Source organism: Drosophila ananassae, chromosome 3R (assembly GCF_017639315.1).
Source record: "Drosophila ananassae strain 14024-0371.13 chromosome 3R, ASM1763931v2, whole genome shotgun sequence".
NCBI lineage: Eukaryota > Metazoa > Arthropoda > Insecta > Diptera > Drosophilidae > Drosophila > Drosophila ananassae.
The window spans coordinates 25,728,635-25,754,382 of record NC_057930.1 but is presented as its reverse complement, the minus strand read 5'-3'; the positions used below and the strand labels follow the sequence as shown (position 1 = coordinate 25,754,382).

Below are 25,748 nucleotides of genomic sequence, written 5' to 3'. Positions count from 1 at the left end.
TCGTTGTTGTTTGTTTTTTTCCGGACCTCCACCCCTGCCACCCAGGCCACCCAGCTACCCTGCCACCCAAAACCCCCCTTTTCCGCTTGTACCAACAATTCTCGTCTATTGTCTCATTGTCTGTGCGCTCATGTATGATTTTTTATTATAAATAAGCTTGTAGGCATGTGTCAGCCTGGGAGGGAAAAGCTCTGTGTGCCAACTAAACTCTGGCCGTAATCTGAAATGGTAGAGCTCCGACATCAGCGGCAACAACAACAATGTCTGGCAATCATGTTGTAACTGCCACCAGCAACAGCAACTACAACAGGGGCAGAAGTGGCAGTAGCAGTAGCAAAAACGAGAAAATGTGTTTTGACATTAAAATTTAAGATTTGGAGGAAGCATTGGCCGGAATTTCATTAGCTGAATGCTGCAAACTTGGCTTTTAAAGGGAAGCAGTCAACAAGAAGGCAGAATTAATAGACACACACTTATTATTTATGTTGCAGCCTGAACTTGCAATGTAGTTACTCGAGAATGAATAATAAGCTTTAAATTTTCCATTCTTTGCAGATCGATACGCCTCAGATAAGACTCTGCACACGAATCATAAAAGACAAGACCACTTCTCCAGGATATGTAAATGGTAAGTACTGTTTTTAATTTATTTATGAAACCGTGCCGTTGTCCTCTTTCGTCGTGTTCCATTAAGTGGCTCTTATTCCGGGCCATTCAAATGGAGCACCCATAAATACCTTGAGCAATTGCCATTGGCCTGGCTGATTGTTATCTCAGTGCAAATCTGGGCAATTTAATAAAAAATAAAGACGCAATCCAAAACAAAGCACACACTCACATGCCGTCTGTATGCTTGTCTATGGAAAGCAATTTTGTTTTACTTACAAATTTCCGAGAAGAAAGGACGCACCCAAAGTCTCGACCCCCGACCTTCGGCAGGCACACAATTTGTATTTCTAAATCGCAAGCAAATCGAAAGCCGCAGACTGTGTGAGTGAATGAATATCTCAATTGCAGATGGAGCCAAAGAAAAGCCAAGCTGGCAAATCGGAAAAGGAAGAGGAGGTTGTTGAAAAAGAATACACATTGCCTAGGGCTTATTTGTCGATTGTGCGGCAATGCAACACTTTTTGCTCAATACCCAGGTCTAAATGAATAATGGCAAGCACTCGTTACCCACTTCCAACCGCCAGCCTTCGTGTCCGCCACCCACAACCCAGCCAATTTCAATTCCCATTCCAGGCCAGGAGAAAACCCACTCGAATCCTTCCTGGAAACTGTGGCTGCGTCATTTCCATCAGTTGATTGCCATTATGTTGTTAAGGTGAAAAGCGCAGTGACATTGTTGTTGCCACTGTTGCTGCCACAGTTGCTGCCACACTGGCAGCAATATTGCGACACTTGCAACTGAAACAGCAACAGGAGTGGCAACGGCAATGCCAAACAAACAAAGTGCAATGAATTGTGCCGCCTTTGCTGTGTTATTGTTCTGCTGTTGAGTAGAAAATGAGTTTACACTTAAGTAAATCACTTTTTCGCTTTCATATTGACAAATGAAATTATCCCAGGGCGGAGTCGATCCCGGAGACCTGGAGAGACAAGAGGATGAACAAGAAAATGACTTTATTCCCCTCCGCACGCACACGTAACACATTGCGTATACGCAACGTCTGCAGTCGGTGATACCTGACCTCCCATGCATTGTTAGCTTGTTTATTAGTAAAGACCTGTCTCGCACAGCCACCGACCCAGGAACTTAGCAACCTACCGGCCAGTGATAAGGAAAATTTGATTTCAAATTGGCAGCACAAACCTCAGGATTCGGATCAGAGGATGGCAAATACGCCCACCCGGTATAGAAAGAAAGAGAAAAGGTCAGAGGCTGCAGAGCATACTCAATTTACGGGCTAATTTAATATGCAGGCTGGAGAAAAACCTACCGAAAAGTAAAATAAAGGCATACCAAACACATTCAGCTCTCGTAATTGGATTTTGCAAAGTTATTGTCTACAAGTCCTGCCCATCCCAGCAACGTTTTTATTTTTTGCAGCCCCCCCTTGTAGTCGCTGCATTTGAAATATCGAAAAAGTTTTTGTATGGGAAAAGGGTTTGGAGTCAGAGTCCGAGTCTGAGTATGAGATATGCATGCTAAGTCATGGCTGACCAAGCATACGAAAGTTTTAAATGACTTTTGCTTACTCTTCGCCCTGCCAAGAAGGCTCCGCACTCTCCGCACACACAAATGTGTGCGAAACAATAACTTGTGCATGTAAGTTTAGTTTAATTAAAACTGCTAAAAAAATAAAAACCAAAGTATAAGGAGGAAAAATTGTCAACTGTGGCAAGTCTTGCATCGCATTTCGAGACTTGTCGACGCAACTATTTCAATTTATGTAACGTTGCACGTCGGACTTGGAAAGTTTTCGAATTCTTCAGCACTGCCTTCATGGTAATTCTATTTTTTACACGTGTGTACCGGATTCTGGGGAAGACGAGAAACTTTGTGAGAGGCAAAAAGCCTGGCTTTTTCCAAAAGTTGGCCATGTCTCCGGCCGTGTCTGTCCGGCCAATTATTTAGTTAATTTAACTGATTTATGTACATTGTGCAATTCAACATAATTGGATACAGGGAAACTTTTAAATGTTTGTGGGTCGAGCGGAAAATGAGGAATTCTTTATTTGCAGAAAAGCATATCCTGTTTCAAAGACAAACTCATCTCGTTCTTGGCATAACTTGTCATCTGCAGAAAATTACTTTCACGTCAACACAAAGACGATTTCCCCACCAAAGTTATTTTCTTTTTGTTTTCCAAACTTCTGTTCGACAAACGCACTCACATATGTGTGAAAAATTCCTTAAGCTCTTCCGTCAGGCGCTATCACTATGCAGCGGAAAAGTTCTTGGGACAGGAGACTGGGTAGTGCCTATGGTAGTACTATATATGTTTGTCGCTTACAAACTCATTAAAAACTAGCGAAACCAGCTAAGAATATCCATTATTAAAATACTTAATCCACCAAAGCTAGTTAGTCAAAGGTAGTACTTTGGAAAATCTAATTCATGCTGCGAAAAAAGTATTGAAGTTAACAAACTATTAACTCCTGTAAACAATGTTGAACTGACCCCATTTTGAGCAACTTTGGAAGGGTATTCGCAGCTTCGCCCTCTCGTCCTGCGCACGCTGAAATTTTTGTTTTAGCCACACACATGCATTATATTTATAATGAAAATGTGCAAAATGCAGGCATAAGTTGCAAGTTTTTGCCAGGCTCTCAAGCCAAGCAGTTACCATCCTTTTTCCGTACTCGTTTCCCCCATAGTCCTCGCCCTGCCCAGTTCCCCTTCCTTAGCTTTTTCCCCTTTTTAGCCTTTTTAATGCCTTGCAATCTTTCTCCCAGAGCTTTGAACCTCTGCACCTTCCGCTGTAACTCAAAACTGTTTGTTGGCAGTTTGATACCGGCATGTGTGTGGTGTGTGTGTTATTTTCTGCTATCAGCTGCTTCCTGTTGTTAAGTTTTGCCAGCCAACTTGCGGCCAAAGTAGGTTAACAACTAACAGTGAAGCAAATGAACAATTTAATGCCACACAGCCGGGGAAATAGTTGAAAAAATCAATTCAATTTCGCAGAGCACACATTATGCTGACGCCCATTGTAATCTCCTCTAAGTTCCCAGGGGCCACGGCACCAGGCACCACCGCACAACAATGCCAAGTGATAGTAAAAATCAAATTTTATAGACACAGAGCCAGCGGAGGCGCGGGCTTGGGGCGAAGGCGAAGGCCACGAGGATAACATTTGCCCTGGCAGGGCCGAAACAATCTGGCTAACACTAAAGTCAATATGCGCCTGGCTGCTGCATTTCTCAAGCAGCCGGCTTTGCATGAGGGAGAAATACCACAAAACAAGTAGGAAAGCAAAGGCACTGAAATAAATACTGAGTATATTTTAAATTATATCTCTTAACAAAAAATATGCACTCAAAAATAATGTGTTTATAAAACACATTCCTTGATCTGTGCAGCTTGATTCTAATTAATTTTCCTCAAATGTATTGGAGTACCCTTTTTTTTCTCGATACAGAGAAAAGAAAGCCGCCTGTAGCATTTTGCAACTCCTTAGGATTCGGGGGAGCTGCCCTCCTTTCACTGTTAATCGGCTGCAAAAACAAAATGTACTCGAGTGGCAAAAGTTCTCTGCCAACGCCATCCAACTGTGAATGCAAAAATGAGCAGCAGGAGTCGAACTGGTGGAAGGACCAAGCAGGACCCACAGCAGGAGCAGGATGAAGGCAGAAGGAAACAGGAACAGTTGCTGACTGGAAGATGCCCTAATGCGGTTGCCACACATCACTTGCCCCACATGCCTCTGTTGTTAGCCAGAGTGCCTAATAGCAATTCAATTTGTTCTTAAACGTAAGCTCCGATGCAGCAACAGCTTGGAGGTGGCCCGGATGGAAACTTTAAGTCGGTTTAGAGCCTCTGTGGAAGAACTGGAATAAGCACAATTATAGTCTCAATAGTTTATTATTTTTAAATGGTATTGAATGGCACTTTAACTGGCAGCTCAATAAATCAGGCATCACATCCCATTCAGGGTATTTCGAAATAATTAATAATGGTAACCAATATCTGAATCACCGTTCTGAAGAGCGAATCCATTATGGGAAAATTGAAATGGCAATCGGATCTCAGAAATGTTTCAACTGAATCCAAAATGCGCCTTTCCGGGCTGGTGTTGAGCTGTTGTGGAATAAACCGAAGGCGGAATGGATAAATGAGCGAAAAGCTATTAGGACCTGCCGTAAATTCAACAGTTTATTGGCTCCTTTGGCAAAGTGCAGCCAAATATTTTCCTCTCCCTAATTGAAAATGCACTTGAGCACTTGAAGCTGCCCCATCCGCCCCATGCTCGGCTGCCTCATCCGCCTCATCTGCCCCGTCTGCCTCGCCTGCCTCTGTCTGGGGCATTTCTAATGAGCACTTAACAATTACATACCTCCTGAGTACGTTTCTCGTGGGGCAGGGGAATTCTTTTTCATTTCGCTTCGCCTCTAATTCCCGTCGAGGAGGGAAAAAAGTTTAGCACATACTTTGCTCTACTTTATTTCCCAATGTCCTTTTAATCAAAAGGCAACTTGACCAGGCCCGGGCCAACAACAAAGACATCCCATCGACAAGCGCTGCCACAAGGAGCATTCAGGATCGAACTGCCATCGATTTGGCCCGAGGATGGGTGGAGGAGCCGGTAAGTGGAAAGCGAAGACCGGGTCCTGCAGGAGCTTCTGAACTTACCTTGTCGAGGGCTCTTCGAGATGCACTCATTTAATTGAGTGACCCAAAAATGAACGAGCTGCATGTTTAATTCCTCGCTCTTGTGCCTCTTAAGCACTGATTGAGATCCCGGAACAGAGGGCCCTGGCGCTTTAAATATTTAAGGGATTTCCTGGGCGTGAAAGGACATAAGTGGTGTCTGCCAAGAGTCACCTTCCAGGAAACTCGAGTGGCAATAGATGGGAAAACAAACTAGTATATGTTGCTTTTCAGGATTAAGTAGATGACTTTGAAAAAGTTATGAAAAAATATTTAAATTTCCTTGCAATGTCGCATACTCTTGAAGAATTTAAGTTCTGGTATCTGAAAGCTCACTAACCCAGCATTAAAGGACGTCATCCGGTTAGAACTGTGGAGGAATTTGGACGCCGGGCGTTTGGCAGTTGTGGCCAAATATCAACATGAGGTTTTCCGCAAACAAGTCCGTTGCATGTTGCCAGCGAATTAATAAACCAGAAGTACACGGCCATCCAGGAGCACTCATCCGATGGTCTCCCAAGGGCATAGGGCATCGGGCATCCACTGGCTGGCACATTAATGCGTGTACATAAAACCAAACTGTGATTTGGCCGCTTCCTTCATGGTTTCCGCTCCTTTTCCTTCTGATACATCATGAATTTATGCGACTCCCAGGTTAATGACATGGAGGGGGACAAGTGGCGGGTGGCAGAAAGTGCTACGGCTAATTATGCGCATGCCAAAGGAGGAGGTCCTGCCACACGATCCTGCCACATTAGTTGTATTATTCTAATTAGGCAACGGACAAATTAATCGTGTAGCCAAAAGCCCAATGAAGTGTGGCAAGCCATCGAGGTGGTGCCCGACTCGGTTCCGGGAAAAGCACTTCGGAAAATGTTCCAACATTAACACCACCCGCTGATTTTCTTTTTCAGTTCTTTCTACCCCGCAGGTAATCGCTGCAATTCTGCTTATTGCGGTTTTTATTTGACCCTTAATGCCCCGATGGTGGTTGCTAATGGAATCGGAAGTGTTTCAATAACAATCAACCAGCTGCAGTTCAACTCCTTCGCCGGCCACGCCAGGCACTTAATTTTTAATAACCAGCCGTTTAATTGTCGGACACGAGGCATTGCATTTCCACTCCATTCGGATGTCATTACTTGAGTCAACATGCAATCAGTGTGATATATTACCAGACCATATTTAAGAGGAAAAAACAATAAACGTATGGACTATGGAGTCCATACATCACTACATATATTCCTCTACTGATTCCAATTAAACTTCTGCCTTTAAGAGCCCTTGCCAAAATATCCGACACCCACATGGCCGGTAAGATACAAGTACCAGTACATAAATCAAATCAAAAGGAAGGTCATCACGTTGATCACGTAATTGATTATGTAAGCTGTGCGGGTGGGCCGATGAGCCGGGTAGAGGAAGCGCCCATTTCTGTTCCACCAACTGATTTCGCAATTAACAAGGAAAAAGTTAGCTGTCATTGGAGGGGAACATGCAGCGGGAGACACGCAATCCCCCAGTTTCAGTTCCAGTTCCAGCACGTGGGCATAAAAACTCCAGGGTTCGGAGAACACAGTCCGGTCGCAATCGGACTCGGATTCGGACTCTGCCTGCCGGAGTTTGGTATTGTTGATGCTGGCTCTGTTCTGGGACGTGACAATAAAGCGCCGAACCGTTAAACTATTGTGCGCCATAAGGATTAATGTCATTTACATAATTTGGCCATGTGTGAGTGCGGCCATTGGAGGGCCTAGTGGCCAGGGGACAGGGGACAGGGAAGGGGTTGCTAGCGAAAACCCAAAACATGGGAACACGCGTTTCGACATTTCAGCATTTTGGCCACTCGCACGAACAGCTGCTGCAACATGATTGAGCTTTCAATTTGTTGGCCAGCTCTCGGTGGGACGGGTTGGTACAGTTGCCTCGTGCTGATTATACACTGGGGGAAAAGTTTGAGAGAGGGGACAAGTCACGACAGTCAAGTGGTATAAGAAGGCGTAGCTCTTGAGGTTCAACCACTAACATAATAGGAGTCTTCTTTATTATATTTACACTACATTTTTTCCAAGTGCTCCTAACAAGCAGGAATAATAGTCACCAAAGCACTCGCAAAATAGTCTCGTGTTACACGAGTTCCGGATTTTATTAATACTGTGTTTACTGCGTCCGAGAGGAGTTACCCATCTAAGCCACCGCCCACTCCAATCAAATACCTGGCCGCGAATGCTTTCATTTGTTTTCAGCACACTCCCTTCCCGGTCATAATTATCCCTGTGACTTTTGCTCATTCATGTGCGTTGCCAGCACATCGGTTTGACATTTTCGACAATTACGGGGACAACCGCAGGGCGCAGAGTCTCTGGATTGTCTATCACTCGGATGGAGATCCATCGAGTCCCACCCGTTGCCATTTTAAAATAGTTGGGGTGTGTTCTGGGGGATGCATATCCCCGGCTGGAGCGTAAAAAGTTTGCCCTGACACTGGGAAACCGCACACATGGGAGACGGGCGGATTACATGGGTTTTTGGGGCAAGTTGCATGTTGCATGGCCCCCTTTGGTCTGGCATATCTCAGTGGCGACAATGGCGTTGGAAATTGGATTAAGCACATGCTACAAAGAAATCACCAGCAGCAGCTGTCTGAGAACAGCATTTTTGACGACATTTGCAAAAAGTGATGTAAGAAAATTAAAAAGGAAAACATGGTTTTTAAAACTCTTCTCTGCTTAAAAACGGCTTTAAATTGGGTTATGAAGCAGCTTAAAATGGGTCAGCTAGTATCCTTGCCAGCAAAAAAGAATCCATTCCATGAGTGGTGGGGACGCCAGAGTACCACCCCAGAATTTGGCAACCCAGCAGTGCCACAATCATAAAGAATCATGGAGAGAAATTGTTGAACATAGTCGTCATATCAAGCCATAACTCATGCTTTGTCCTCTTGTTCCCCGAAATCTGTCTAGTGGCCCGCCACGCCCCCTTATCTGCGGCTCCTCCATCCTCCAACCTCCGCTCTGCCCCTCCCATTTATGCCATAATCTGAACTCGCATTTGAGTTTTGGTTTGGCGCTGGTTTCGTTGACGTGACGTGACGCTGGAGTTCTGGCCCGGTCCTGGCCAATGACAATGACAACGCCATGTCTTTGCCAGAAGCATGAGATGGCACTCCTTTCTAGCCGGTCTAGTCGCCATTTTTTGCGACTGCTGTCGATCCCCATGTACTCTTTATATGTACGTACCGTACCGTATGCATGGAGCTGGAATGCGGAATGTGGGAAGCGCGTGCCATGGCTGACACGTGTCAGTGGTCATGTCAATTGTCCGAATGAAGTGCAAGCTTGCTCCATGTGAAAATTTGAGACACTCGACATGCGGCGAAGTTGGCAGTGGCATTGATTTTCCCAATTGTTGATGAGCTCAGTGAGTGAGCTCTGGGCAAGCTCATATATGTCTCGTGATATCCAGAGCTGGAGCCATTCCACCCAGTGCCCTTTCAACAAGTTGGCTTGCATGCAAAGTTTCTCAACTACACTTAGTGTCTGCCAGTTGAGTAGGCAGGGCCTTCCGCTAATTGGAGAGACTAAATAGTACCCGTAATGATGACACGCCAATAAGGTTGCCTCAGACGATGATGAGGCAGCCGCGGCAGCTGCGAAATTGAGCGCCACGTCGAACACGTTGCGCATTAATAACTTGTGATTTATCGCGGCAGATTAACTTTTTCCCACCACAACCCCTCCTCTAGGACTAGACTAAAGTGGTGTTAAATTGCTCTCCGTTCGATGAAAGTTTCAGCACTGGCTGGAAGGAAGTTGCCGCGTCTAACGTCTAATTTGCAAGGATGGGAAAAGTATTTGATAAATGGTCTGTGTGATTGGACGATAAATTTGCCAGGACTGGTGCATACGAGCCATATTTAAAGAAACTCATTAGAAGGGTTGCGTTGCATGTTGATTAGAGGGAACCGGTCCTGGAAGATACATTACTCCGGTCCCCGGCCCTTCAGTGATTCCTAAACTGTCTTTTGTTGTGCGAAAACAGAAAAAACTGGAAAAATGCGAGGGAGCCTGCTTGGGTCCGAGATAAGTCCCTGTCCTATCCACTCCCCTTCGCACTCTGCACATTGTGGAGACGCCACAATGCACAATTTTTACGCGCTCTACTTCATAAATTAAATAGCAGGCGCTCTTTGGGCCACAGTGTGTACTGGCATATATGCAAACAGAGCGGAGCACGCACACCCCGCCCACAACAGGCTCTGTGTGCATTGTCTTGTGCGGTTGTTAGAAAACAAAACGGCAAGAAAAGTAATTCATGGCACAAAGGAGACGGCCCGCGAAAGGAGCCTAGACGAGCCCCCAGAGCCGGATCTCTCAGACTATTGTAATGTGACAAGGATTTCCAGTAATGCTTCGCAGTCTCCACTCCCCAGTGTGCCAAGCCATAATCCAAAATCCATACATTAAAGAGTGATGTCTGCGAGACAATAGTGAGTCTTCACTTTGTAACTATAAAATAGAGACATCTAATATTCATACCTGATACTCATTGAGGGAATAGAAAACATTTTTTGAGGAGTATCGGGAATCATACATCTAAAAACAAGACTGGATCGAAAGCAAGAAATTTGAAATGTGTTAAACATTGTTTATTTTCTTCATTAATCATCTCAAAATAGCCCAAATAAAAATGAATTTCTATGTTATCGTTAAAATAACCTATTTACTCAGCCATAATTGCAGCTCATCTGGCCTCTTAAAATTTTGGAAACACCAGAAATGTCGCTTCAAATCGGAGCGGAAATTTATGCCGCCTTCGGAGGTCGCCCCCACAATGTTTGTGGCCATAAAGTAAAGCCGTTATGACAATGATAAATAAAAAACATGCTCTCGGCCTTTATTGGTCTGACTTCGGTATTCCGAGCGCAAATTTGCCAGCTTTATTTAATATATTAATTATGCCGGGCTTCTGTTTAACTCATTTGCTCTTTTGCCCGTTTGCTCGGCAAATATGCACACAATATATATTAAATATGGGAAAAAATTGTGTCGCACAATTATTCAATTTGGCTTTTTGTGCGCCTGCATTTATTACATTTTTAATCGCACTTAATTTTTCAGTTTGTCGCGCCCTGTGTCTGGCTCGGCATTTTATTATTTTCTTCTGTTCAATATTTATTATGACAACAATTTGTGCGACGCCCACCTTTGACTGATTTTGTAATTAATCAATGGAATTGCTGGGGAATGCAAATACCATCAAGTTAATGTAGCGTTTCATGAAAATACTTTCCAGGACAGAGGCCCAGAAAGTGTGGGAGCTCAATAAGCTACGTATTTTTAATAAAAGCAGAATGCATTATTTAAAGTTAAGCCGTAATTTAAGGCAGATTTTTTTTTTGATTTTAGACTCTCTTCTCTAGGAAACCAAATCTAATCATCATGAATTCTCCGTTTCTCTTTCAGAGCTCAACTCAATGGAATACGCAAAATCAAAATAATTGCTAAACGCAGTTAAATATTTTCGCTTTCAAGGAAAAGGAACAAAAACCGGAGAGTCCTAGGGGAGGCCCAGTCCAGCCGAAAAGGATACAAAACAGAGGCAATAGCCACGAGGAGCTAGAAGAGAATCTGAAATTGGCCCAGAAAGTTGCATAAAGCTGCAGGCAACCGAGGCAGGACAGGAAGTGGAAAAGTGACATAAAGAGATACGATAATCAAGCGACGGGACTAAAGGACGAAGCCAGGACGAGTCGGAACGGGGTCAGCCATTTACTGTACGATTGCCAGCCGAAACTTTAATTGCCTCTCTGTTGTTGCCACTCCAAGGGGACTCCCTTCCCAGAAAGCACAAGGAGAGGAGAAACACAAGTCGGACCGAATGCAACAATTAAAATCAAAAAGTTTTGGACAAGATGCTGCTGCCTACGCCGCGGCAACAACAAATCCCCACTACTAAGCGCATCCATCGACAACTTTTCCGAGCCTAAGACCCCGAGAAGGCCAAAGGAAAGGCGCCAAGCGAAAGCCGGAAGAATCCTTCGACTGCGACAGCAACAGAGACAACAGAGGAGCCTGCGATAGAAAGGAGAAAGGGAAAAGCACGCTGGCGAGTGGCGGGGCTTTTTATAACGTCTGCTTCTAATTTGAATGGACTCAGCAGCATTCGACATTCAAATGCATATTTGGAAACTTTTGTTAATTGGTAAGTGCCAGTCCGTGTTATTTTATGCTTGATGAAAGCGAAAACTTAGCCAGCCTTTCAGCGCTCCCTTCACATCGGGCTGAAGTTATGGTCAGAAAAGTGGGTTACCTCGCAACTACCAGATTCCAGACTCATTTATTCCGAAAATTATTGCGTCTGAATTAAAAAAAATCATTAAGAGGAAGAGCTTCCTAAGAAAGGGGTAAAGTTTCTGTTCTTGTTTTTCGTTTTGTCTGTGTTTTTTTACATTTAACTTTCCCTGAAGTGAAATTTATATTTTTTGCCTCCCCCATTCAACATTTCAGCATAGCTGGTTCAAATAGTACTTTCACCTACTTTCTTCCGAGTTAAAGTTCTTATGGGTTTATCCCACTCACTCTTATGGGGAATAGACTCAACTCCATGGCAAACTGAGAGCTTTTTAATTATGAAGCCGCGCCCTGGTGCGACTCTGTGGGCGTTTAGTTCATTTGTATTTTTTCCCTCGTGAGATTAATGGGAAACACAAGTTAGTGGAGAAGGATCCGTCATCTTTGGGGATCCTTATTCAATCAAATTTAAATTCAGCCATTTGGTCCATATTCGTAGCTACAGTTCAGTGTTTTTTAAATTACCCATTTTGGAAAGAAGGAGTCTTCTCAAAAAGCTTAGGACGAAAGGCAACCAAATTAATTTTATGCACTTGAAAGGCTCTCAGGTTGGGTGGAAACTTTTAGAGGTAATTTGCCGATGGATTGCGTCGCCATATTAACAGGCAATCAACTTTGATTAATATCGGCACAAAGCGCCTCGAAATCGTTTTGAGTTCTATTTCAATTTGCGGCCCACATCCTTCTGGTGCAAGTGCAAGTCCCCCTTGTCTCGGGGGAGTTTTCCGTAGCAACTTTGAGACTTTGACATGGAATCTTGCTGCACTTAATAAAGTTATTTATCTAGACCAGACTCCGAGTCGAGTGCAGCCGGAGGTGAAGCAGCAGCTCATGTGCGTTAAAGTGATTGATGACATCGATAAGTTTTTATAAATTGCAACCGCTTTCAGCAGACATCCAAGACATTCTCTTTATCTCACTCCCAGGCTTCTAGAATAAGCCAGTCCTGGCCTCTGAAATCCTCTCAGTTGCACCGAATTGCGCATTCCAAAGAAGTGCATGTCCCTGCCCTTAAAAATGGTAATCTCGCCGCACATTCCATCGCATAATTAGGCTCTCCCATCCGATTCTAGCCCCAATTAAAAGTCAACTGCACTTGAGACTTACTTTGGCTGACCACATCCAGGCTAAAAAATATAAAATAAAAAATAAAAGGGCCGGCGGAGCAGTGAGCGGAATAAAAATAAAGCTGCTAAAACTTTTGCGCCAAATACTTAATGAGTGGCTCGTAAAAATCCTCATATATATGCAAGCAAAGTTGCTGCGGGGGTGGAGGAGCGCGATCCTGGAGGTGGGTGTGTGAGTGTGACAGGGCCGACAACACAAATGTCAGGCACAAACAGAAACCTCAACAATTAAACTTTGAGCTCCGCAAACTGGCAGACCAAACTGCTTTATAATGTATGACGGTTTTCCGGCAATTGCCAAAACAAAATCCCTGCAAATGGCACAAAAAACTTGGACTTGGACTTGGTCTTGGCTTGGACGCTCCTAGGTGTGTTCCCGACTCACTGAAGTGAGCATTCTGACCAAGATCTGTGGTGGGCCAGGCGCTTTGTGGCCCAGACGTGTGGTTAACTTTGTAATAATTTGAGAAAAACTTTCGGCGAGTTTCCAAAACCATCATTTTGGACAACAATGAAAGTTACAAACTCTAAGTGGAATAAAGTTTCTGTGGGCTGGTTAATAAACTCAGTTGTTTGGCAAATTAATTTCAAAGTCAGGACTCTCCAAAAAGAGCTTTATGGCAAAATTCAACGAAGGACATTCTTATAACCGGTTTATAGGAAGCTTGTCCATAAAGAAGACTTTTCGAAGAGCTTTTCGTTGTATACTAACAAAGGATATTTTTCAAAGCTTAAAGTGGAACTGCTAACTTATACTCTTATAAAAAGGACGAAAATAGAAAAACATACTATAAAAAATACTTTATACTTTTACTTCTAATAATTTAGAAGTAATTCTATTTTCGATTTACTTTCCCAATGCCATAAAAGATATATTTATTCTCGAAAGTATAAGAGCCTTTGGCTTTGAAACTTTTCTTCGATATTAAAGGATAATTGTATTTATAGACTTCCCTGTATTCTAAAAATAAATGTTTTAGCAAAAAGCGAGTTTATCGGAAATATAAACAAAAAACTGTTATACAAAACCTTTAAGAGAAATAGAAAACCAAATGGAGAATAGGGAAGCATGTGTGGAGTTATTATTGAATTAATTTTCCTTGTAATGTGACACTTTCTTGACAAAACAACTCCAGCACTAAGTCGAGAGAACCCAATTGTAAATGGATCCCATCCTGGCCCACTCCTCTTAAACAGCATTATTCAATTTAGCCATCAGAAACGTCATCCGTAATAGAGACAAACTCAAAAGCCGAGAACTGCGGCAATAATGCAAACAAATTAGAAATTACGATGCGACACAGTTGACAGCCGTGGAAGAGGTTGCGAAACAGGGTGGTGGCAGGAGGCAGACGACTAAGCCAGGCCAACTAGCCCGCAAAAACCATCGAGAATGTTAGCACCGAAGATAAGAGCAGCTACAACTACACACAACTGGGAAAGCAAACTACAATCCAGAGGGGAAAACCAGCTTAAAACTATAATTTGTAGGTTGTTGCAGTCTGGCTAAGCAACAAACGCACACATGTTTACAAGCTGCACTGCAAGAAAATAGAGTAGAGAACGAGGAATATAGTTTTTGAGGGCTTTGAGCTGGAAACTGTAATTATATTGTTGGTGGGAATACTTTCCTGTGTACACATTTAAGAGTCTGGGGCTTTTATTATTGTGGCTTCATTTGCAATGCACAAAGTGAGTGGGTGGGGGGAAGAGAGGGCAAGAGTGGGAGGCAGAGAGGGCGTGAGTGGGATGGAGTGGGGGGGGAAACGAATGCGTGGCAAGTTAGCGACCGCATCTAAAATGAAAAATCTCAAGCACACGCACACTGGCGCACAGAGCTATGTTACACAGGGCAACAAAATATTAGGAAAAGCAGGCAACTTGCGATTCCAAGAAAGGACAACACTTGTGGCTTTTTCTCACACACACACACACTCAAAGGCGGGTGCTAAAATGGCCACAGCCACAATTTGTGTTGTCACGAAGTAAATGTTGACACTTGACATAGACAAATACACAACTCTGACACACACACAGTAACACTCACGTACATACGTCCAAGAGAAAGAGAGAAAGTGAAAAAAGAGTTGCCAGCTAGCCCGTTAGGAGTTTGTTTTATGCTTCCGCACACTTGACATTACACTGCCATCACCCATCCGCCCCGTGCGCCCATTGCGCCCCACTCTTTCCTTCCGTTCGCCTCTAGATTTTCCACAAGGGTAGCAGTAGCAGGCAAGGTTATATGGAAAACGGGTTGCGAACAGAGGCTGCAAACATAATCACATTAATTGAGACATTTTTAATTGCTTTATTTTTAATTGCTCTTCTTTCATTGAATGCTGAATATTATTTTTTATGGCACTTCTTACGGCATTGATGGCTATGATTCTAGAGCGAATGAGCGAATGGGGGTAAGAAGTCATGGAAAATACACAAAGTGAACATGTTTTAATAATTTATTTTAAGCCTTGAAACTATCTGGGTTATGGTCACTGATTCCCAATACCTACTAGGATCCCAAAATCCTTTGCCAGGGTATTTCCCCACTGACTTCCCCCAGGCCTTAGATGGTTTATTTGGGATAGGAGAACCCGTCCGTCCAAGGCTTTAGTGTCGTTCGTGCCTTTATTCAATTTTACTTTGACTGCTAAGCCCCACGCCCACAAGGCGTTTAGTTGCCACTACTTGAGCCCCTCCCTCCCTCGGACAAGCGCCCATAAAAGCCACGCCCACACCCCACTGACCCCCACTGGTCGTGACACTCTCTGATAGCAAATTATTACAGTCTGATGAGTTCGTCCTGCTGATGAATGAATGCCGGGCCAATAAATTGTGCTTTGGGCCAAAGATACTGGACCATTTTTTTTAGTCCTGTTGGGGGCGAGGTTGGGGGCTGGGCGGGACGTCTTTTTATTCCAAAGAATGGGTCACATCAATTTGTTTGCTTTATTTAAGTTTCTGTTTTGATAAAAATTGTTTGCATACTTTGTTGCCAGCAAGTCAGCTCAGTATCTCATATTCGATTGTTTGTCCATGCATTATGGACTCCCTGCTTTTGAGATTGAGAGGACAATATTTTCGTCTGCCCCGGGGAGGATCTGTCAGTGCCCCCATTCCACAGTTGCCAGCCCGCAACTTAATTAAACTGCTTCTAAATTTTCCGAATTAACCACGTAAATAACTCAGGTCGCAAGGCGAAAGCGAAGCCCAAAACCCAAAAATTCCGCAAATAAGCTGGATTTGGGTTCTGCCAAAATATTCTCAAAGAAATTAATTACGCCAGGGAGGGGCGACCAGGGGCACCTGGCCAGGTTTCAGGGCCAGGGCACATACCTGTGTCTGTGTATCCTTATTGGCCATATAATGTGGTAAGTGGCAAGTGGGCAAGTGCATTCCATTCTGGCTGGCTTGGAACAAAAGCTGCGAGCGCCCGACCGCAATCCTGGCGAAATAAACTACCTTGTGGTTCAAAGTTGATGCCTGGAAACTTTTCCGAATGCCTCGCGTCCGCAAGTTAATTAAAGTGCTTTATATTCTGCACTTGGCAGCTTAACTTTAGGGGTTTTTGACTTTACGGGTGGGGGAATAAGTGTCAGGGTTATTTCTAATTTTGAATTACTGTACGGCGTTGATAGTCCGGGCTCCGGAATGAGTTCAAACGATGAGCTGTCATTGGACAGATTAATTCGATTACGCAGCGTTGCGTGCAACGTGGCACGAAATTCAAATTCTGGCGACAAAGGCATAATTTGCGGTGGCATTAAATTGAAATGAATCGACTTGCCGAGAGAAGTGCCAAAGTGCAGCGGATAAAAACTTTAATGCCACAATTTGCAGCTGCCACAAAGACGCCGAGAACAAGAGCTTCTCCGGCCGGGGAGTGCGAACAGAGAGGACACAGAGACACAGATCGAGGAGTGGAGACAAAAGCAAACTGCCAGAGAAAAGTTGCAGCTGGGGAAGCGAAGCGGAAGCAAAAGTTGCCGGCAACTTGCTGACTCCCCTGAATGAAAATGAAGTTGCAAAAACCGAGTAGAGACTCCGAGATTTGTTGGAATAACCCGTAATGATTGCAAGACTTTTTGATTGTGACAAGGCACACACTCACCCCGGCAACTCCCCATTTATATATCGGAGTCCGAAGACCCTTAAACGATGATAAATGCCCAGGCAGGCGACAAGAATTTGTCAGGACCCCGAAAGTAGTTTCTGATTAAGATCTTCTTCTTCTCTATTTTTGGGCAGCTGCGTGCAAAGGCATAGAAACTGTGAATTAACTTGGCTCTTGGTGTTTGGTGTCTGGGCGGCAACATTTGTCTTTGATATCAAAATAGTCGGGGGCGGAGTGAGTTCAAATTAAATAAATATTTATGCATGGGCCCAAATCAAATCGGAAAATGACAAGTAGCAGCTGTCAAAGAAACAGCGAGGGACTTTATTGCCAGTGCCTATAGGACCTGACTGACTTGCCGGACCCACAGGATGTGGCGGAGCTCTCATACCTGGTTGCCATTTGTGACGGAAGTGGGAGATGACTTCCTCTGGCCGGACCTCGTTCTGGGTCCTCCGGCTCCCCGGCGTCTTTCGCATTGTTTGCTAAAGCCTTTTATACAAGTTGAGTGTCCTTCTTGACGCAATTGGGGGTGCACAGCGAAAAATTAGAAGCCACTTGAGCTCTGTAAAAATATTCCATATTAAAGGCGCTATTCCATCGACTTTTACCTTCCTATCCTTGGCTCCTTTCCAGCACCACTTGCCCCAGGGTCGCTTAAGCTGGCACTTATTTAATTTTCATGTAAAGTTGATGCCTTCTGGAAAGTTTGCCCGCTTTGTTTAGCAAAAGTTAAAGTTAAACTGTCTGCAGCTGCAAAGCCAAACAGTTTCCTGCGTATTAGGAATTCCAGCGAGCCAAGTTGTGTTTGTTGGGAGGGTTGGCTTCCTTTGACACGAGTCGGTGGCTTTTGTGCTCCCATCCCCCGAGGTCGAGGACAGCAGCCTGGCGGGGGAGGAGCATCCTTGCGGCCTGCCAAGTTTTCATCCTGCTTGCATAATTGAATTCTGTTTCGGGGGTCAACAAGTTTTTTAGTCAGGAATAAATGCGAAAATTATTGGCCCTGATTATGAGATTGCAGCTCATTCAAAATTCAACTCAATTACGTGTTCTTGGTATTTATAATTCTGGCATTTGCTCCGCTCTGTTTCGCTTTGATCTAATTAATTAGAGATCCTTTTTGTTTTATGCGAATAATGCCAACATGTGGCGACCATCAGGCCGATAATTTCATTGTCGAAAAATCGTCATGTTGCGGGTTAATTTTTGGTGCAATATTTATGCAGGACCCATGCTTCTCCGGCAGGATATAAGCATAAATATTTTGTAAATTTCATCATGTTGCAGCAGAAATTTGCATTTTCATAATGCATTCTTTATCCTACAGGGGCCAGATTTCCGATTAGGCGTCCCATTTGATTTTTCATTTTATAGACAGTGCAATCCATACAGCCTTGGCTTGCGACAATTTATACACCTCATTTATGCACCTACCATCATTATTATAGTTGGAGTCAAGGGAGTGTGAATGGAGACCGTTTTTCCTGCAATTTGTCACGTTTCCTGGGCGGAAAGCCCCGGCTCCATCTGCGACCTCGTCAAGGCCGCCGGACTGAGCCGCTAACGAGTGTCAGCTGCGGTGGCAGAATCTTTGAGATTCATGTTCGACATGCAAACGACGTCACAAAGCGCCGGCTGCCAAGATATTTGCCTTGACGAGCGTGTGTCAACTGGCTGATTCGAGCTTTGGCAACTGCGATGGCAAATCGAATTTCATCTCCGGAGGATTAGGCTTTAAGCTTCCCAAATTGCCACATTGCGGCTCTCCTTTGTGAGGTTCGAGAGTTCAGTGCACCCGGAGATGAGCAGCTAATGTCCATGTGGGCAGAGTCCTTTATTTCAATTCGTTGTTGCATGAAGCCATTTGTCGGGATGTGCGTGTTCAGGACGCGAATAAACAACAATTCATTTGTAAAGAAAAAGAATAAATAAGGAAAAACTACACCGGAAAAATATGTCTTCACATCAGTCGTATTTAAAGACTCAAGAGTAACTTTTTGGTTTCAAAAAACTTCTTCCAGTGCTGTGGAGGACCGAGTGCATTTATTCAACGCACTCACTCATGCAGTTAGTGTGTCACTCTGCGAGCCCTGGCTATCCTGGTCGAGTGCACTTTGCATGGAACTGTACCCGGCCATCACTCATATGTTAGACGATGTCATTGGCATTTATCTTCGTTGCCAACTGGCTATTGTTTCGACTTATTTTTGTGGGCCACCATCAAGCCGACTTCTGAGGCTGGCTTTGTATGCTTCATGCAGAACCTATGAATCTGCCCAGAACAGATTACCTTGGATAACTCTATCAATGGCCTTCTGACCACATCCCTGGCCAATCGATACGAGCTGTGCATATCCAATAGCCCGATGCTCTTTTTAGTTAACAAACCGCATTGGAATTGCTAATATGCATTGCATGTCTGTGTCTCCTTAATGACGGCCCCAAGGCTTGTCTGTGCAATCTCTAAACATTTTTCCCATCATATTTCGACCATCCCCCCTCTGTCAGAGTTAATTGAAATTTAGAGCTCTCGAAATTAACTTTTCAATTATGTCAGTGCCTCGACCGAATCGAACAGAGTGCAGTGCAGCGTGAGGCCGCAGCCCATGGCTGATTTTAATGTTTGCCGGCCAGAGTTTGCAACGAGTTTATAGCATGTTAAATGTGCTTTATGTTGCCAGTAATCGTTGACAGGGCTGTCGCTCGCTCTGTTAGTGGCTCACTGGGAGAAATAGGAGGGAAGTTCTCTGAAGAAACTCCCAATGAAGTGGACGACTTCCAACTACAGGGCGTATGAGTAATGACTTAAGCTTTAAGTCCTGAAAATTGTCAGGCATAGCCGGCTTTTCGCTTAGTGTACCACTAAGTGATCGCAGCCCGACCCATTACCATACCAACTGCATTCTGTGTAGCTGGCTCTGTTCTGCTTGGCTCTGTTTTATTCTTGTGTCCTGTTTTCCGTTTGGTAGTGTCCTCTTGTTGGTGGACAACATGTTGACAACAATAACAACGAAGTGCATACATGCCTCGTTGCAGAAATTATAGACATAAAAGCTATGTGCCTGCCAACCCCCTCCCAGCTCGGCACACACATGCAGCTAAAATATCGTTCTACTCGGCCAGACCTGACATGACAGTAACTCCAGCAGCAATGCCAACAAAAACTGCATCTGCAGCAGCAGCAGTAGCAACAACATAAACTGTTGCACTGTCTTTGCTGCTGCTGTTTCGGAATGACATTCATAGGTGGTTTGAGGAGTGGGGCTGTGCGGATTTTTGGGGCATGCTGAGGGATAAAAATTGCATTTATGCATGTGACGTGTTGCTCGCCTCGACACGCCAGCAATTTGGCAGAGTGAAAAGGGAAAATCGGGAGGAGCCCAGGATCGGGAGGACAACGGAAGCAAAGTTTTTGGGCTGCATCGGAGATTTTCCTGTCATTGGCGACCACACAAAAAATCAAGCTGCAAAATGCAACTGACACTTTGGATTCGAGGAAAAGCGGTTGTCAAAATGGTTACAAGAACTTTACGGGACCTCTTTTGTTATAATTCTTAATGAACTGATTTACTTTAAAGGCTCAGGCTGCCCCCCCAAAAACTCTTTAATTTCGTTCGTTCCACTTTGCGAAAGCCCAAAAATTTAGAAACCTTTCCACTTGTAGTAACCAGTAAACCACCCGAAAGAGGACTGCATCAATGCAGGACATGTAGATCGAGCAAACACATATAAATTTTAGAATATTTTGGGGTCAGCGGGATAATGTCGATGGGCGTGGCAGCTGCCTCCAACGCACATGTGCCAGTAATTTACATGCCTGTCTATTTGCCGGCGCTTGGAGGTCGCAGCCTGTCAGGACACTGGTGAGAAAGATGGATGGATGGATGTGCGGGGAGAGGGCGGAGTGCGGGGATAGGGCGAAAAAATTGGACATGTAAAGTTCACCAGAAAGAAGACGCCCATTGCCAATGCACAGGAAACCTTCAAAACAGTTGCATGCATTTTTCAATTTTAGAATGACGAGGCGATGGTTTATACGCCCACATTTTTCCCATTTTCCCGCTCTTCCCAGCTCCCGGCTTGGTCGTTGGTGCTTTTTCTGGTGGTGCTGGCTTAAAATTTCACCGCATGACATTCATCATAGAGCCGGGCCATTCCGACCCCCAGCTGTGTGGGATGGGTTAAGGCTGCCTGCCTGCCACCGCTTTTTCTCTCCTCTCCCCGCATGTGTGCGCTTTAGATATTTGGTTTGTTTTTCCACACACACTCACCCATACACACACTCCAAGCCCAAAGAACTAAGAGAGAGAGGGGGGATGTGTGTGTGTGTAGCCAAAACAAACATTGCAAAATTTATGTCGTCTCATAAATTTGTAGCATAATTCTGGAACTGCTGCTGCAGCCGCCACTCGAAAATGTTTGGCTGCAATTTTGTGCTTTTGGCCAAGAGAACCCAACTCGACCCGTTTCGACCCGGATTTGCCTTTGGACCAACTTGGTTTGGCCTTTGAGCCGTTTGCCTCGCTTCTTTTCTCTGTTTGTTGGTCTAACGAACCGCGTAAATGCAATTTCTGGGCTTCTCTTTTTGTTATTCCTTCCATTTTGTTGTAACAAAAATATGTATTGCTTCCCGCTTAAAGATTTTAAAGTTCCAAGCTCCACATGAAGCTAAGAAAAGTAATAATATCCATTTTCCATTGACGTTTGACCAGATCTCTGGCACTTTGATGAAACACATTCCCAGCCAATTGACATGAATAATTGGCATTCATTTGGTCGTGTCGCAACTGCTCAATAAATTTTGTAATATATTAAAACCTGCTGCGGCTGCTGGCGTTGCGGTTATGGAACTTCGTCCCAGTGTCGACGCCAGGGTCCTAACCAAAATATCCTTCAGAGGGCTGTCATCAAATGCCAGCAAAACTTTCCGCATCCTAATTGAAGGCACTCAAGCCGACGGAGTTGGTGGAATTATCGGGCTTGAAACTTGGAGGCCACTGCCATTAATTATTCCCGGCTCCAGGGGGGATCCCCGAATTAAGTCACTCAGTTTGTGCATCGTCGCATTAATAAGATATTAAATTATTTGCAATGCTGGTGGGTTAATGGCAGGAGTCACAGCTTGTGCGGCTAATGCGCTTACGTGGAATTACCTGACAACCCAAAGACTTGCTTAGAAGACTGCGCATACGCACCGTATTGCTGCTGGCACCAGTAGCAGCAGCATCGCCAGAGTAATGAGACTTTGGCCATGTCACTCTGGCAGACCCTCTGACTTATGCATATGCATGTAAGGGTGTTTCGTTACAGCAGGATAGAGAGCTAACTTAGAGGTAAGCCTCGAATTCCGAAGCAGGCAAATCCCGTGCGAGTGACAGCAAAGAATTGCAAGGGAAAGCCCTCCCGGGGCTGTGCAGCCAGCAAAGTGCATGAATTAATAATGTAAGAAAACTGATTTCTTTGCTCACTAGCCACTATTCCTTTATCTTCTGGCATAAAGCGAAAACCAACATTGCGGATGAGTTGCGGACCAGTTAATCATTCAAGCGCCATTATATTATTTTATTTCCGTTGATTGGGCTAATTTCAATAATATTACTTTGTGCGCACTGCGTGTATTAGCTATAAAAAAATGTTAATTAGTTTTTCATTAAACATTAAACATATTTAATTGAAAATAAAATGCAACCAACATGGCGGATGAGTAACATCAAAATATTATATTACTCATACGCAGTGTTGTTTTATTCCATTTTGTAATTTTATTTGTTCTATATTTTTTACCAAAATAAATGAAGCACATAAATTGTTTGCCATGTCAGTAACAGAAGAGGCTATAAAACCAAACATATTCACAATTGGTGTCCCCAAAACTTTTTATTGGTAATATTCTTTTTGTATTGATTCCATAACATTATAATTTACTTTTTGAGTAATTAACTTTTTCGCAAACTCATTTTGCCTTGAAAACTTTCACCTTATTGCGGTTGGCTTAAGTAAACTTGAGTTCTCATTCTGGTAATTTGCGATTATGGTAGATGCTGGCTTATTATGTTATTATCATACCAAGCTACGGAAAGTGTACTACCCAAAACTGTTGCCAAAATCCAACCACAAAAATTTGCAACTTTGGCTTGAAACAATAAACTCAACTCGTCGTAGTTAGACGAAAAATGGTTGCCTGGCAATTATTTTTGTGGCTCGTTTGCAAACAAAGACTGAAAAGGAGTGGGCTGCCCCTTCTTCGGTAGAAACTGGTTAACGATACGGGCTGGTGAAAGTGAAAGCCACCTTCCATCTAGCAGCTTCCTTCCTTCCTGGGTACCTTCCCGAGTGACTCTGTGATTCTGAGACTTTCTTTTGCCGCATAGTTGACTTGCAAAATGGCTGAAATTTCAGAGGGCAGCCAGGCGGGTCCAATTTGACCTACATGCATGCCGACTTTTCGGCCAAAAAGTCTGAAAGGGCCAGAGGTGGACGGACAAAGCGATTTTAATAATTCATTGAAATCAACGAAACTAAGTCATTTTAATGTCCACTTTTAAGCTGACGTTGCTTATTGAATTTGCATTTTATCCGTTTGAGGCTGGCCCGGCATTAATTCCCAGATTTGCAAATTACTGGAACCGAAAAATGAATGAAAAGGGAATACTTTCTGAAAAATGGTGAGCAATTTGCGGTTTGTTTGGGGCAGGACTTAAGCTTTGTCATTAATTTGGCTTTGAGGTCGGTGGCCTGGTCAGCAGATTTTTAGTAGACCACAAAAAATGGCTTTAAATCCATTTTATGGCCATGGCCATTAACCGAAATTTGTCCGTCATATCTCTCTATATATATTTGTATGTAGGGTCTATATGTATGTGTAAGCACGAAAGAAATGTTTACGATGATTCGCATACGCCACATGTAACATTTTTGGGGTCGAGCGCTTTTAATTTTATGGCAGACTCATTTGCCCGAAGGTGAAAGTGTAACTATCGGCCATTGAAAGTTTTTTAAGGGGAAGGAAATCACGCATACGCCGGGTAAACAACCATTTTTTGGGCACAAAAGTTTGCTCATTTAAATGCTTATTAAATATGCCTGGTTAGGTTTTTGGGTAAGGATATTATGGAACACAGTTCTGAGCTCGAATAGGGATACCTTATATGGGGGAAAATATTATTCATAATATTATTATTGCTCCTGCCTTGGCTGGACTTTGGAATGGCATTTAAAGGCATTAATGGTTTAAGCAAAGCTCTTGATTGTGTTTCGGATTCCGTTAAAACCAAAACCAAAAGAAAAAGAAACCAATATACCATTTAATGGCTAACGGCCGGCGGAGAGCGAGCCCGAAACTACTCGGGCACAGTGGTAGGAATATAATCAAAATAGAAATTGTTGATTTTTCGTTTCGTTGCGCATACTAACGAGTTTTAAAACTTTAACCCACCAGCTACCAGCCGGGCGACGCATTGCCACGCACACACTGGCGGCCCCACCCCCAACCACGTTAATGTTAACCCATGCCACCCCTTGACACATTTACCCTTTTGCGCATTCGATTTCATTTTGCATTTGTGGCCCTTGTCGCTGTTTTTTTCGGGTGCTTGGTGTGTTTCGTGTATTTTTTGTTATTTGGGAACCGTCGCCAACTGGCGGCTCTTGTAATTTCCGCTGTGTGTTTTATTTTTTTCGCCATTGCCGTATGCCGTACTCATTCCCGTTGTTGCGCCAACGTTTTTAACCCTTTTTTACTTTCGCTTTTATTCTACACGGGACGCAACCTTCTCGCAGACATTAAGTCCTTTGAATGCGCCGATCCTTGTTTTACCCGCTGCCTGCTAAACTGCTAAATGTCGCATAATTATCGTATTTCACCGGGGGGTTTCTTGGGGGATTTTCCGGCCTCCCCTATGGATGTCTCTCATTATGCCGAATTGTCTGCTCCTCTTTTCGCGAAATCCTCTTTGAGTATTTCAAATATTTTTTCCCGTGGGCCTTGGATCCTTTGTATGCTTTTTGAAAACATATTTGGCCCATAAAAAGCAATGGCTTTTTATTAATTTCGTGAACAGAGATGCGTTTGTTCATATGCTGAAAATGGATTCTTTGAAGCTAATTAGAAAAGGTCCCTTTTTAAAGATTACTGGGAAATCAGGTAAAAGCCATCCCCCGAATTCATATCAGTTTCTATGGAAGCTTTATGTTTTTCCAGGACTTTGATAAGTTGGACAAATGCAGTATTATCTTGGGGCCATTAAAACTTTGGGCCGACTCCAATTAATGTTGACAATAACAATTAAAATCATTTAAACCATTCGAGCCCACTTAGCCCGAGTATTTGCTAACCGCCCGCACATGCTCGTGTATTTCCAACTGCAATAACCATAAACTATTTGCACAAAAGTTTCCTCTTCGCGGCGTCGTTAAAAGGAGGGACACTGAAGCCTCAAGTGTCCTTTTCTCCGGCAAAGCCGCAGAAACTTTCAAAAGTCCTGCACTAATCGTTTGACACACACACACACATACACAGCCGAGTAGAGGTCCTGGGAAAGTAGACAACTTTTTAGGTGTAGTTGGTCACAAAATACAATACAAGTTGTGCCCCTTTCTCGCTTTTTTCCGTCTGAAAATTATTTTTGGCCCCCGATGCAGTAAGTGAAAATTTTTCTTTTGTTTTTCTTCTGGCGCTACTCCACTCTAGAAACTCCCCACTGTTCGTTGGCCTTGTTTATGTCTTGGCTTTTTTACGAGGCCCGGCCAAGACAACATTTTATTATTTTGTAACGTTTTATTTCCGCTTACACTCGGAGTGTTCCCTTTTTTGTTTCGTGTTTTATGTGGCCCCGCACAGCAAGCCT

At 43.8% G+C, this 25,748-nt stretch overlaps 1 protein-coding gene across 1 annotated transcript in view; it reads left to right on the top strand.

Moving 5' to 3' along the window:
- Positions 1–25,748, top strand: part of LOC6497901 (putative neural-cadherin 2) — a 114,230-nt gene that overhangs the window by 27,782 nt on the left and 60,700 nt on the right. Inside the window, exons 3-4 of the mRNA XM_044716399.1 lie at positions 556–628; positions 10,777–11,515. Coding sequence (XP_044572334.1) covers positions 11,461–11,515 — 55 coding nt within the window. The 5' untranslated portion in view covers positions 556–628; positions 10,777–11,460. The remainder of the gene's footprint in view (positions 1–555; positions 629–10,776; positions 11,516–25,748) is intronic.